This window comes from Pelobates fuscus, chromosome 3 (assembly GCF_036172605.1).
Source record: "Pelobates fuscus isolate aPelFus1 chromosome 3, aPelFus1.pri, whole genome shotgun sequence".
Classification (NCBI taxonomy): Eukaryota; Metazoa; Chordata; class Amphibia; order Anura; family Pelobatidae; genus Pelobates; species Pelobates fuscus.
Genome location: NC_086319.1, coordinates 66917284 through 66930847, shown reverse-complemented (window position 1 = coordinate 66930847; position 13564 = coordinate 66917284). Strand labels below are relative to the sequence as shown.

Below are 13564 nucleotides of genomic sequence, written 5' to 3'. Positions count from 1 at the left end.
TACGAGACCCTAGTAAAGACTGTGCTTTCATCAAGACCGTTTACTGGACTTTTATCAAGACTCTTGACCTGTTATATGCAAGCTGATATTTCAACTTGTATGCATTTTTTTTATTTATATAGTGTTTTATTACTGTTTTATTATTGTTCTTCCTGTATGTTGTTTTCAGCCTCGGTATTTTGAGCCCCTGGATCCGTGCAGTCAATATGTCTGCATTAATATGGGTTGGATGCTGTACAATGTCTCAAGTAATTGTCACAAAAATGTGGAAAAACCAGACTGTGGCTTTCGTGGCATGCCAGTTCAAGTGAACACGGACAGTTGCTGCCCTGAGTGGGAGTGTCCCTGTAAGTGTCATTTCTACCCGTATTCCCAAAAACTCGGAAAAAGTACCCGACATCCATATCTAGCTTGGCACCTATTGAACCACTGAACAAAATCGAATGTAAATATAAAATGGGAAATACAAGTGACAAATGTAGAACATCCACATATAATCAGACAAATCTAACAGAATTAAAACAGCAACATTTGTACGCAGTACTGGAGACCGTATCTTCAGAAGGATATTGATACCTTAGAGAGAGTTCAGAGAAGGGCAACTAAACTGATTCATGGATTGCAGGATAAAACTTACCAGGAAAGGTTAAAAGATCTTAACATGTATAGCTTGGAGGAAAGACGAGACAGGGGGGATATGATAAAAACATAAAGGGAATCAACACAGTAAAGGAGGAGACTATATTTAAAAGAAGAAAAACTACCACAACAAGAGGACATAGTCTTAAATTAGAGGGCAAAGGTTTAAAAATAATATCAGGAAGTATTACTTTACTGAGAGGGTAGTGGATGCATGGAATAGCCTTTCAGCTGAAGTGGTAGAGGTTAACACAGTAAAGGAGTTTAAGCATGCGTGGTATAGGCATAAGGCTATCCTAACTATAAGATAAGGCCAGGGACTAATGAAAGTATTTAGAAAATTGGGCAGACTAGATGGGCCCAATGGTTCTCATCTGCCGTCACATTCTATGTTTCTATGTTAACATTTGCAATTAAGAAAAAAAAGTGTTAGCATGTTTTAGGTTCTCTGCCTGACTTTCTGTAGTTTCCTTTATTATTGAGCTGTTATTTTATATGCAGCTTTTGGAATATATAAAGCTCATAATAAACAGGTTAGGATATAAATTGATTTAAATGGGCCAAGGCATAGCTGTGGTTCCTAAGAACATGGTCCATAGATATGGTTAGAAATCTTTCTGACAACATAAAGACAAACTTTCTATCTGTCTATACCAGTGATGGCAAACATTTTTAAGTCCAAGTGCCAAATGACAAGACAAAATCAACTAACAGTTTACCAATTACTCATCTCATTCCCCTCTTGTAGTTTATTCATTGCCCATTCTCTCCACCCATACTAGTTTTTTTGTCCACACAATTATGTCCTGTCCCCCTTATATCAATTCCCCGTATCGTCTTTCTATCGATCTACACCACCACTCTATTTCAAAAACTATCACCTCAAAAATATTTTTTAATATATTGATTCTTTCATCACATATTTAACTCCAACATTAGATAAAAACGGCTGTTAAGGACTCTTTTACTGCTTCGAAACACTAATATTTGAAGTCTCCTGAGTATAACAGTACCCCTCATGTACAGGTTTTATGTTATTTTCAAAAGTTACAGAGTGAAATATAATGCTTGCATTTCATTTTTTTTACATTGCAATTAGTCAGATTAGTTTTGAAAATTATCCCCATGATGGCCTACCATTTACAAAAGAAGCAACTCAAGGTATTGCAATAGGGTATGTCCAGTCTTTTTTAGTAGCCACTTAGTCACAAACACTGGACAAAATTAGAGAATATGATCGCTGACTTTGGCCAGTGTTTGTGGCTACTAAAAAAGACTGGACATACCCCATTTGCAATACATTGGCTTGTCTACCATTGCAAATGGTATGCAATCATGGGGGTAGTTATCATTCCTGGACTACCATTTGTTCTCAAAGGCAACATAACCAGTCTGGCAAATTTAAATGCGTATAAACTGAAAAATGTACCATGCTACATTTGACCCTGTAACTTTCCAAAACACCAGTAAATCCTGTACATAGGGGGTACTTTTTTACTTGTGAGACAATGCCAAATATAAATATGTGTACTTTATTGCAGTAACAGCGAACAGTATTATGACATTCACAGTTAAAATGCCATGCAGAACTAAAACAATTAACAACATTTCTTAATTTCTCAAATTGCTTTATATTGTTTTCATATTAAATTATGTTTCATATATAAATATGTGATATGGAATGAAAGCCCTGTTTCTCCTGAACAAAATGATATATAATAAGTGTGGGTCCATTTAATATGAAAAAGGTGAATTACAGCTAAACAGCAGAAATGTAAAAAAAAAACCCTGGTCCTTAACGGTAAGAAAATTGAAAAACGGTCTGGTCACTAAGGGGTTAAAGAAAATATATTTCTTAAACAAAGTGTATATAAAAATACTTTGAACAATGTTTGACAACCGGCAGCTAGCCTCTATGGCCTTCCTTGCTTTACTCCTTGCACAGAAGGTAAGACCATAGAGGCTAACTGTGGGTTCTTAAACACTGTCTGACCAAAGGTGCGATTATATGGTTAAAGGATCCTGACATATACTAAAGGCAGGGATAAAGATTTTTAATTTTGTTTTCACAAATACTTCATTAAAAAGATTTCCATTTAATGCTTGATGAAGGGACAGTTGATCGTCATGCCAACTCAACTTTGCTTTCATTTTAATTCTCCTTTCTTCTGTCCCTATTCCCTTTTTCAATTACACAGTTCCATGCAAGACCCCTGTTTAATACTCCCGATCACTTTATCTTCCACTGTATAACTGTTCCGTTCCAATATTCACTGTCTTAGTCTTCCATATTTGTTCACTTCTATTGTACTATGTCAAAAACCATGCTTATCCTTAATGTGAGACATTTTCTTTCTAATTACATTAGTCATTTAGTCATTTTCTTCATCTCCACATAAGGTTTTATTTCCATATCTGCCCCAGTGGAGATCTGTCTCATCCCACATCAACACTCGTGGTTTTGCGAACTTTTCGATCTTGACGTTTTAATTGAATAATTCCCATACTAGCTGATTCAGCATTATGTCTCCTTCATATGTAGTTTTCATGACACATGTGATATGGTAGTGTTTCATATTCCCATAATGTAGTAAAATTTAAAGTCATACATTGAATAATGTGTAATAAAAATATAATAATATTCTGAAAAATAACAGATTGAATTCTCTCCTAGGTCAATGTTCTGTATTATCAGAACTGAGCATCATAACATTTGATGGAAACAACATTGCATTGTACAATGCGGCACCTTACATTTTAGTTAGGCTGCCGAAAGAAACTATTGTAGCCCATATTGAAAAATGTCCCCCAAGCCTGGTAAGTTAACATGTTTAATTATGAATGAACGTGACCTCAGCTTTATTGTGAATAATTCGTATCTTAACACTCGTGTGTACACCATTTCCAGAGTATGCATTGGTAGCATGCAATCGTGCATACACAATTTGCATAATTTCAAAGTAAATGTGTTTATACCAAATTATGTCTTTAGTAAGTCTTGAAAATACAACATGTACATGATTATTATTTTTTTAGGTATTTCTAATTCACAATCTATATGTAAAACTACAGTTTTAGCTCATGAGTATGTGATTGGTGTCCATTACATAATATAAATATTGTGCTTTGTATGTTTAAAACATACAATCCTAAATAGTGAAGGAGCTAACCTACCAACAAAAAAAAAGCTGATGAAATATTTCCAACAAGACAGAAAAAATAAACATTACAAAATACCATTATTTCACCCAGTAAACAAATATAGGTGTGAGCACAGGTTTACTGTTGACTGAAGAAAGAGAGAGAGAAAAAAAAGCCTCGGAAGGTTGACCTTAAACCTACAGCATAGAATTATCAAACAAATATATACCTGACGTTGTGCAAAAGGAGAGAAAAAGGAAAGAGAAAGAAAGATACAGCATAGAATTATCAAACAAATATATACCTGACGTTGTGCAAAAGGAGAGAAAAAGGAAAGAGAAAGAAAGAAAAGAAAGACGTTCAACCCCCCCCCCCCCCCCCAAAAAAAAGGGAGATAATAAATAGTTGGGATAAAGGGGTCAAAAAATCCAATACCTCTATAGTCACACACCTTTCAAACTCGGTGCATGTATGGAGGCTACATGTTCACTCAGTGTTAATGAAGGATAAGAAGCTGATTACTATAAATTTCAGTATTATAAAAACAGTCTCTATAGTAGACTTTTATACTAAAAGTGTAAAATATCCAAAAAGTAGAGGATCAATTTATAAAAACAAACCCAATAAAACATGCATGCATAAAAGACAAATCAATAGCAGTATAAACAGATATCTGCACTAAAAATGCCCCCCAAAAAGTCCATATAAGAAACAGGTGCCTGTAGTGTTAAAATATTTGAAATCCAGATGGTACGTTTGAATGTTTATACCCACATAGGTAATAGATGTAATGATGGTGGAACCTATAGATAGTTCGGTCCAGGTTAGGATCACTGCTTTGAGGAATACCTGTAGGTTCTTCTAGTTTTTGGATAAATCGCCATCTGACGTTGGGAGGAGCAGAGGCAGAGCCTATATATATATATATATTTTTTTTTATAATTCTTTATTTTTGTAGTGCATAGATAGACAAACAAACTTTTATTGACATATCATCAACAGTAAATGTGACAGAGTCATTGCATATATCAGACAGGACATGTCAAGAGACTTGCACATTTTATTTTTTTATTTTTAGAGGGTTTAACATCACGAGTGTGCAGTGGTACAGATATAGAGTGTCAATGACATATGATGCAAAAACAGGCATATAGTTAAAGCTTAAAATGTCATGCTAAACTGCACAATTTACTGGTACCAAAATATTGTTTTTGTATTATCTGATATTTGTGTTCATTTCTGCTTTCTTTTTTAGAGTGTCAACTCAATAAGAAAGTTGGTGAGTTCCATTTTCTGGAATATTCAATATGTTATACTATTGTTTATATTTTGTGCACTTTTACAATTCCATGTTCAGCATTGTATACTAGAGTTCATTCACTAAACCAGTTGCAAGTTTTTGGACAATATCCCTGGACGGGAAAGATATTCCAAATTGGCTTTTTAGCATATTTATTTTTTGCATTTCTCCACAATTCTTGCTTTTAAGAATAAACCTTTTGTCGTGCTCTAGTGGGTTTCCAACTCATGTGCAATTTGAATGGAGAGGTGGGCTAGGCAAAGTCATAAAAGGTAAGTAAATCAGGTTTTCATTGATGGGTTAAGGAGTTCACTACAGCACCACAAGATATAACATTTATGTGAAGGTTTGTGTAACAGAAACAGTTTAGCTTGACCCCAAACCTTAACATTAAATATATATTTAACCCTACACTTAACCATAGTTATCAGAAACTTGCACTTAAAAAAATCCTTAAATCAATTATAATCTTAAAGGGACACTATAAAGACAAAAATGTTAGCTTGCAGAAGCAGTTTTAGTCTATTGATCATGCCCCTGCAGTTTTACTGCTCAATTCTCTGCCATTTAGTAGTTCAATCACTTTTGTTTTTGTCAATGCAGCCCTAGCCAAACCTATACTAACTATGTCTCACCCAACCTACATGAAAAAAAGGTTTTATTTTCAGATCAGATGATTATCAGATGTTAACTTGCTTTTGAAGTTTTTTATCTCCTGCTCTATAAATTGTACTTTAATTAGCACTCAAGAGATTCCTGCATGGTCTAGGTCAACAGATCATGAGATAAGACATTTTAAATTAAACAGAATATGTAATAAAATAAGTTTAAACATTAGATCTCTCTTTACAGGAAGTGTTTAGGAAGGCTGTGCAAGTCACATACAGGGAGATGGGACTATGGCTGCATTAACAAATGGCAAAGAATTGAGAAGTGAGACTGCAGGTGCATGTTCTATACGCCAAAACTACTTCATTAAGCTAAGGTTGTTTTATGTTCCTATAACGTATCTATATCCAATGCTAATTATAGGTGCTGTGGTCCATAAATCATACTATTAGTGTAACCCTTATTTTACTTACCTTGCAGAAGCTTCATATAATATGTGTGCATGTTCTGAGTTCAGATCTCTTCAGTTAACACTTTTGAGCATAAGTTCTCTGTATATATTAAATGTTGGAGGAGATTGCTATTTCTTATCAAATGGCTTTGATCAGGCATCTTTCAATGTTATTCTCTTTACAGAATGTTGGTCAAAGTTTCAAAACATCCAATCATATTTAAATTCCTTCTTCATTTACTTTTACAGTTACACCAGAAGAGTGCATATTTCTCTTGTGAAAGTTTAACTTTTTTTTTTCCATTCCTAACCAGGTTGCTGCTGGAGGAACATCTGGACTCTGTTTTAAGAAGTTAAATGTAACCACAGCAGATTTTGAAGTTCTGATAAATCGTCTGGAGAGGAAGGTTAGAACAGACCCAATTTATGCCTACCCTTGCATGCCTAATATTTATTTGTCCATTGCTGCTGCTAACCTGAATATTAATATCATTATTGACATTCATATGGGGCCAAGATATTCCGCAGAGATTATATTTAGGGGAAGCAATTACTCATAAATACAAGGAAAATATGTTAAATTCGTGAAAACTCATGAAGTCATTATTACTTTTTCTTTGCATTGTTTTCTTTAAATTAGTAATATTTTATTATTTACATAATAATTGAGCACACAACATAACTATTTTAGCATGTTGGTTTAATTCATGCTAAAAATACAGTGATATATTATTTTTATTGTGAATCTAATCTGACTTTAGGGAAGTGCCCACACCCTCAGACCCAAAAGAATGTACACTCTCTGATGTTCTAATTAGTTTAATTAACTTTTTTTCCCTCCAAAATGTCTTTCACTATTGTAATGTCCTTTACAAGGCCCTTTCTCACAGCTGTTTTTGTGTACAATTGTATTCAATACGTTTCATAGTCAATCGATATATTTGCTATTTCTGTTTTTGGATTTTCAAGCACAAATAAAAAAATTGAGATGGAATGATCATTATAGCCACATATATTTTCACATGCACTTCATTATTATGATGCCTCCCTAACATCCATGGCCATCTCCATTGCAAATTCATTTTAAATTCTATTTTACTTGTCCTCCTATCAGTTTAGCTTTACCCATGTACAGGTAGGATTAGGTGGCAGAATTGCCAATGTTATATGAGATTTCGTAGAGGCACACTGTCACTGCTATATCTCACCGAAGACGCTTTAGTGTCTGAAGTCCTATTGCGCTGTCCTTCTGTTCGGAGTTAAAAAGTTTTTAATGACTTAATTATGAACAAGAGCCCCCAATAGCCCATCTCCTTTGTGCTGCTTGTTAATGAGGAAGTATTAGCCTGAGCAGCAATAGGTGGCTGTGATTGGCTAAGAGTGTCAGCTGACCTTTTTCAGCCTATCATAGCCGCCATTGCTTTTTGTATTTGGTTTGGCTAGAAGGAAGTGTGTACTATTTGCCATAGCCTTACCGAAGTGAAGGATGGACTGTGGGTGGCCAGGGGCCCACATTTAGTATTAAACTGTTTGAAAATGGTATAACACTAAATAGAGGGACTACACTAGGGGACTCCAGGCACTATAACTAATTCAGTGAGATAAAATGGTTAGATTGCCCATAATTTACCTTTAACAGCAAGGGAAAAAAATTCCTGCAAAATAAATAATTGAAAAAAACAACAAGACTATAAACATATTGCTTTATAACTTTCTTTAATTGGTTCATTGTCCATGGACCTGGCAAATTCTACTTTCCTATCCGTTCTATAATATTAAGATAAGGAGTCATATTGTATTGTTTATTATATTTTATAAAGTGTATTCCACATTAAAAGTCAGAAATTACTAAGGATGATTTATGTTTCTTTTGTTGTTCACTAGTGATGTCCCGAACTGTTCGCCAGGAACCGTTCGCTGGCGAACATAGCTTGTTTGTGGTGAACGCGGCGGGCGAACATGTGCAATGGTCGGTCCGCCCCCTATTCGTCATCATTGAGTAAACTTTGACCCTGTACCTCACAGTCAGCAGACCCTCCCTCCCAGACCCTCCCACCTCCATGACGAATAGAGGCCGGACCGACCATCGCATATGTTCGCCCGCCGCGTTCGCCACGAACAAGCTATGTTCGCCGGCGAACGGTTCCCTGCGAACAGTTCGGGACATCACTATTGTTCACTATACACAAAAAAGAAGGTCAATTAGTTTCTGAAGATCTGGTAGGATAGCAATTGTTGGTTAATCATATGCTATGATAAATTTATTTTCTTTTGTTTTAGGTAGAAATTAATTCAATAAATCAACCTTTGCCTTTTTCAAAACAAGGATTGTGTATTCAGGATACTGGAGCTATGTATGTCATTAACACTCCAGCAGGTCTCAGCATTAAATGGACTCATGTGACCGGAATAATAGATATTCAATATGGCCTCCATTCCAACCTCTCCACCAAAACAGAAGGGCTTTGTGGTAAGGACTGTTTTATATCATAAACATATTAATTTCGGCATATCCGGACATAATCCAAGTACAAGTCTCAATCTTTAAAAATAATTAAAAGTGTATTCTACAACTATAACTTCATTGCTCATACCATAAATCAAAATACATCTTTCTCTGCTGAAGCAGATTATCTATATTAACCAGAAATACATTTATATAAATTAAAAAGAGAATCTAGATCTCATCTTTCTCTGCTGAAGCAAATTACCTACATTAACCAGAAATACATTTATATCCATTAAAAATAGAATCTAGATGTCTGTCATAATATGAAAGCACACATATGTAATGTGCTAAGTCTATGTGTGATCTTCCTATTTTTAGGTTTCCTGAAATTAGTAGAATTTCTCCTTTTTACATTGGTAACAGATGGATGTACCCACTCTATGGTAAACAATTTGGATCTTAGTTTCACAACACTAAATTTAAATTAGTTATAGAAATTATTCAGTGTTACAAAAATATTTGTACTGTTCTTTGGATACACAGATCCAACAAATTTAGAACAAAATATTATATTGATTTTAATAAGTCTTTCATCTGAGTCACATTTGCTACGAGCAATTCATAGGAAAACTGTTTAAAATCTATAATATATTGGATCTATATATCTATTATCTCTAGGTAAACTGACTGCTTCGTATACATTACTGGCTTAATATGTTGGTGTAAGAGAGAAAATGAACATTTTGAAATAAATATTTTTTTATTTTTTTCACATGTGTATTAAGGCATTTGCAACGGTGATCCAAGTGATGACTTGAAGATGCAAAATAGAACAATAATCACAAACAAGGAGGACATTGAAGCTTTTATTAAAAGCTGGGAGATTGAGAAATCGGTTGATGTCACCACCAGACGTCCTGTTAGGAACTGCACTGAGGATAACTGTACTTACTGCATGGAGCTTTTGAACAGAAAAGTTTTTGCACCATGTCACAGAAAGGTAACACACCTCGAAATCTGAGGCATGACATGTTTTCATTGTGGTCATGTTACTGCATTCTTGTAATCGTAAACTCTTGGAAGAAATTATTTAGTCTTAGGCTAAATTATAACAATGAAAAAATATCAGATAACACTAATGACAAAAATTATGTGTACATTTACAACAAAAAATGCATTTTTGACTACCGTACATACTCGAGTATAGGTCGACCCGAATATAAGCCGAGGCCCCTAATTTTACCACAAAAAAATGGGAAAACTTATTGACTCAAGTATAAGAAAAAAGTGGGGAGTAGGTTAGCGCTAATAATATATAAAAGGCAGCAACCTTACAGAGGGTCACTCTCTAACCCTCTGGGATAAGGATGTACAGGTAAAAGGAGAAAAAGGCTGCGCCAAAAATGACCTAAAAATACAGTGAAATAAGTCCCAATAAAAGTGAAAAAATAAAAAGAAGGATAAATGTCAATGTTTGTTGCACTGGTTGCACTGGTAGAGTGTTCTCTCTTCTTATGATGCTTTGGATCCTCCCGTGATATGTAAAATATAAAAGGGAAAAGGACCAATTGTGCAGGTTGTGGGGTACGTAGTAGGTGAAAAATAAAATGTAAAGAACTCACATTTGCATGAGCTATAACCAGCTCAAGGGGAATAGACGTTCTGCAGTATAATCCCTGCTAGTAGGATATCATGGAATTCTGGTCCACTTTGGGTCTGGTGCTGTCCAATTCTCAGGAGAAGGGAGAGAAATATATAGACAACAGATAGTGCTCTTCGAAGATAAAATGTGGTATAGATGCAAAACAAAGTAAATATACTCACAGTATAAAGTGCAGATGACACTGCACTTGAGATATGGCGTGGGTGGTATAATCCCCACCTTAGGATATATAAAATAGCCAGGAAAGGAAAATATAGAATAGGAGTAATAAAAAATATATTAAAAAATATGAATGGCACAAATGTAAAGCCAAACGTAATTTATTATTAAAAGTATATAATAAAATCCATTAACGCGTTTCACCACTAGGGTTTTTTCAAAATGGAATAAAGCTAATTGGAATTTCCAAATGTTTTTTAATTCTAAAAACAAACACGTCTTACCCAGAAATGTGGGTCTGTTGAGAAAACACCAATGGGGCACAAAACATGTCTAGCCATTTATTCTTATACATGAGGTACTTATGGATGGAGTAAGCTTTGTTTTTTTCATTTTTGCCTTTTAACTTACTTGAAGATAGTAGACAAAACAAGAAATACAGGGTAGGCCAAATTTAAGAGTAGGGTTTGAGGAGTCAAAAAACATTTTATTAATGAAACAATTTCAATGATATTACATGCAACGAATGCTTAATGTAATGAGATTTGTTTGACTTGGTACGGAAGTTGACATCTTGCAAAGTCATAACATTATTTCATTTTTGAGGCTCTAGCTCTTCAATTTCTGCACAGATTTTCTGCTTGAGCTGCTTGAGTGTACACAATTTGTTCACATATACCCGCTCCTTCAGATATCCCAACAGGAAGTAAACGGGAGCTAAAAGGTTGGGCGAAGGTGGCGGCCAACTAATGTGGGAGTTTAATTAAATTATTAGCTCACTGAACAGTACTCAGTTTTGAATATAAAATTGTGCTATTTTTTCCTTGTAATTCCTTTGTGAAATTACCCATGACGAATCTCCCAAGACTCAGCTATAATGTACCTGCAACAAATATTTTGAACTTCTAACAAATAAGTTATTTAACTGTCTGAATTTTGTTTGGTATTTTAAATTTTGTCCAGGGTAAACATTTGCTGCCATTGTCTAGGAAAGTTAGATTTGACATGAAAAGTATTAGTAAGAAATTAGTTGAGTATGAAGCTCCCCCCATTCATTTGCTAATAACATTTTACAGTTTTTTTTGCCAAATATTGTAATTTTATATATATATCGCTTATAAGATTATTTTGTTTTCTAGGTTGCACCTCAAGACTTCTGTGAGAAGATGTGGATTAATAATACCTATTTCCTAAATTATGAATGTGACGCACTCTCTGCATATGTGGCTCTATGCAGCAAGCACCATATCTGCATAAGGTGGAGAACCAAGGATTACTGCTGTAAGTCATACAATATATGACAATGCAGTGTTAAACCCTTCGAGAATAGAATCACATTTTTAAATAACATGTACTTTCCCCTGCAGCTGTGTAATCATTACATTTGTGATTTTAGTAACATATTAACAAGTTCCCACCATTTTAATAAAGGGACAATATAGGATCAGGAATACAAATGTGTATTCCTGTCCCTATAGTGATAAAAATACTATTACTCCCCTTTAAATAACATACCTTTATTCCAATGCCTCGCGGATCCGTCAGCGCTGGCTTTGTCCAGATTGCCTCCTTGGCTGACATCAGAATTGATGCCCATAGAAAAGCATTGGAATGGCTGAGCTAGTCATTTTGATGATCTCAGCCAAAGAGGTGGGATGCATCTCTATTGGGAAAGTTCATCATCTCCATGCAGAGCGTGGAGATGCTGAACATCAGTGCTGTATATTGTGCAGCACGGACCCAGGAAGCATCTCAGGTGGCTGTCTGAGTGACTGCCACTGGACGTGTCCCTAGGCAGCAATGTAAACACTGCATTTTATCTGGAAAGGCAGTGTTTACAGCAAAAAGTCTACTGGAACTAACTGTGCTCGTTGTTCTGGTGACTATACTGTCCCTTTAACTGAAAACAATTAAATTACCACTGTTCTATTAACCTGTGAGATTTATCACTGAACTAACCAAATGTAAGCTTATCTTGCTTGAGCAGAGTTTTTTGGAACATTAGGGCAGCTGCAACTAATATGACAACAACAAATCATTCTATTCATTTTCATGTTAGACTTAATACTAGGGAATCCATATATTTATCTTGAATTACAGATTCAACCTTAGTGGCATAGGATATAAAGAATAGACTCTTTTCATAATACAGGAGAAAACAGTCACTCTATGCACCATAACAACATCACATCATCGCAATGCTTATGAAGCAAAGTACCTGGTTCTTATTCTCCGTGCTGACTGGCTAGTAATTACAGATTGCTGCACATAGCTGGTCAGAAGTTTATGGAATAATAATAATAATAAAAAAAAACCATTGAAAAAAATGAGAGGCTCCTGACTGGTGGAGTTTCTTACTTGTTAGGGAAGAGTCTGTTAGTTGATAACACTTATACAGTAGCTTTATGCCCTTTAAATGTTTTTTATTTTTTATTTTTCATTATTTCGTTTTGGCACAATATCTTTCTATATAATGCATTTAAAAATGAGATCAGTTAGTACCTTTTGTGTCTTAAAAGAATCTATTGAAAATGTCAAAAATGTCAGTATTTAAACTTACACAAGCTTTTTATCTATATATTTAATATGTTACCTATCTTTAACACTCAGGTAAATACAGCAAGCATTGTTAACCCCTTAAGGACACATGACATGTGTGACATGTCATGATTCCCTTTTATTCCAGAAGTTTGGTCCTTGAGGGGTTAATAGAATGTGCTAACACATTTCTTAAATATTTTTACATATAGCAGAGCTCAGTTGAAGTATTTTTTTCATTTTGGCTATTTTGATAATATATAATTGACTGAATATCCCCATTACAAATTGGAGCCATTGTTTATACTTTCTATTGTAACAGTTTTGGTCAAGTAGAACATTCTATTGACCACTCATTATTTTCTCGATCTTAGCACTGACGTGTCCTGAGGGCAAAGAATACCAAGCCTGTGTGCAACCATGTGCTGCCAAGACATGCTTAAATAAATGGTACTATGAGGAATCTCACTGCTCACATTTAAGAGAAGACTGTGTGTGCAAAAAAGGAACTATTCTTCATAGGACGGATTCAGAGCTTTGCATCCCTGAGGATAAATGCGGTAACTATAACCACGTGAAATGACTGCAGTTACCAATAATGCAAATAATCCTTAA

General features: G+C 34.8%; 1 protein-coding gene across 1 annotated transcript in view; it reads left to right on the top strand.

Moving 5' to 3' along the window:
- Positions 1-13564, top strand: part of OTOGL (otogelin like) — a 135699-nt gene that overhangs the window by 93528 nt on the left and 28607 nt on the right. The window contains exons 37-44 of the mRNA XM_063447147.1: positions 170-347; positions 3314-3456; positions 5036-5059; positions 6455-6547; positions 8421-8610; positions 9375-9589; positions 11551-11692; positions 13324-13509. Coding sequence (XP_063303217.1) covers positions 170-347; positions 3314-3456; positions 5036-5059; positions 6455-6547; positions 8421-8610; positions 9375-9589; positions 11551-11692; positions 13324-13509 — 1171 coding nt within the window. The remainder of the gene's footprint in view (positions 1-169; positions 348-3313; positions 3457-5035; positions 5060-6454; positions 6548-8420; positions 8611-9374; positions 9590-11550; positions 11693-13323; positions 13510-13564) is intronic.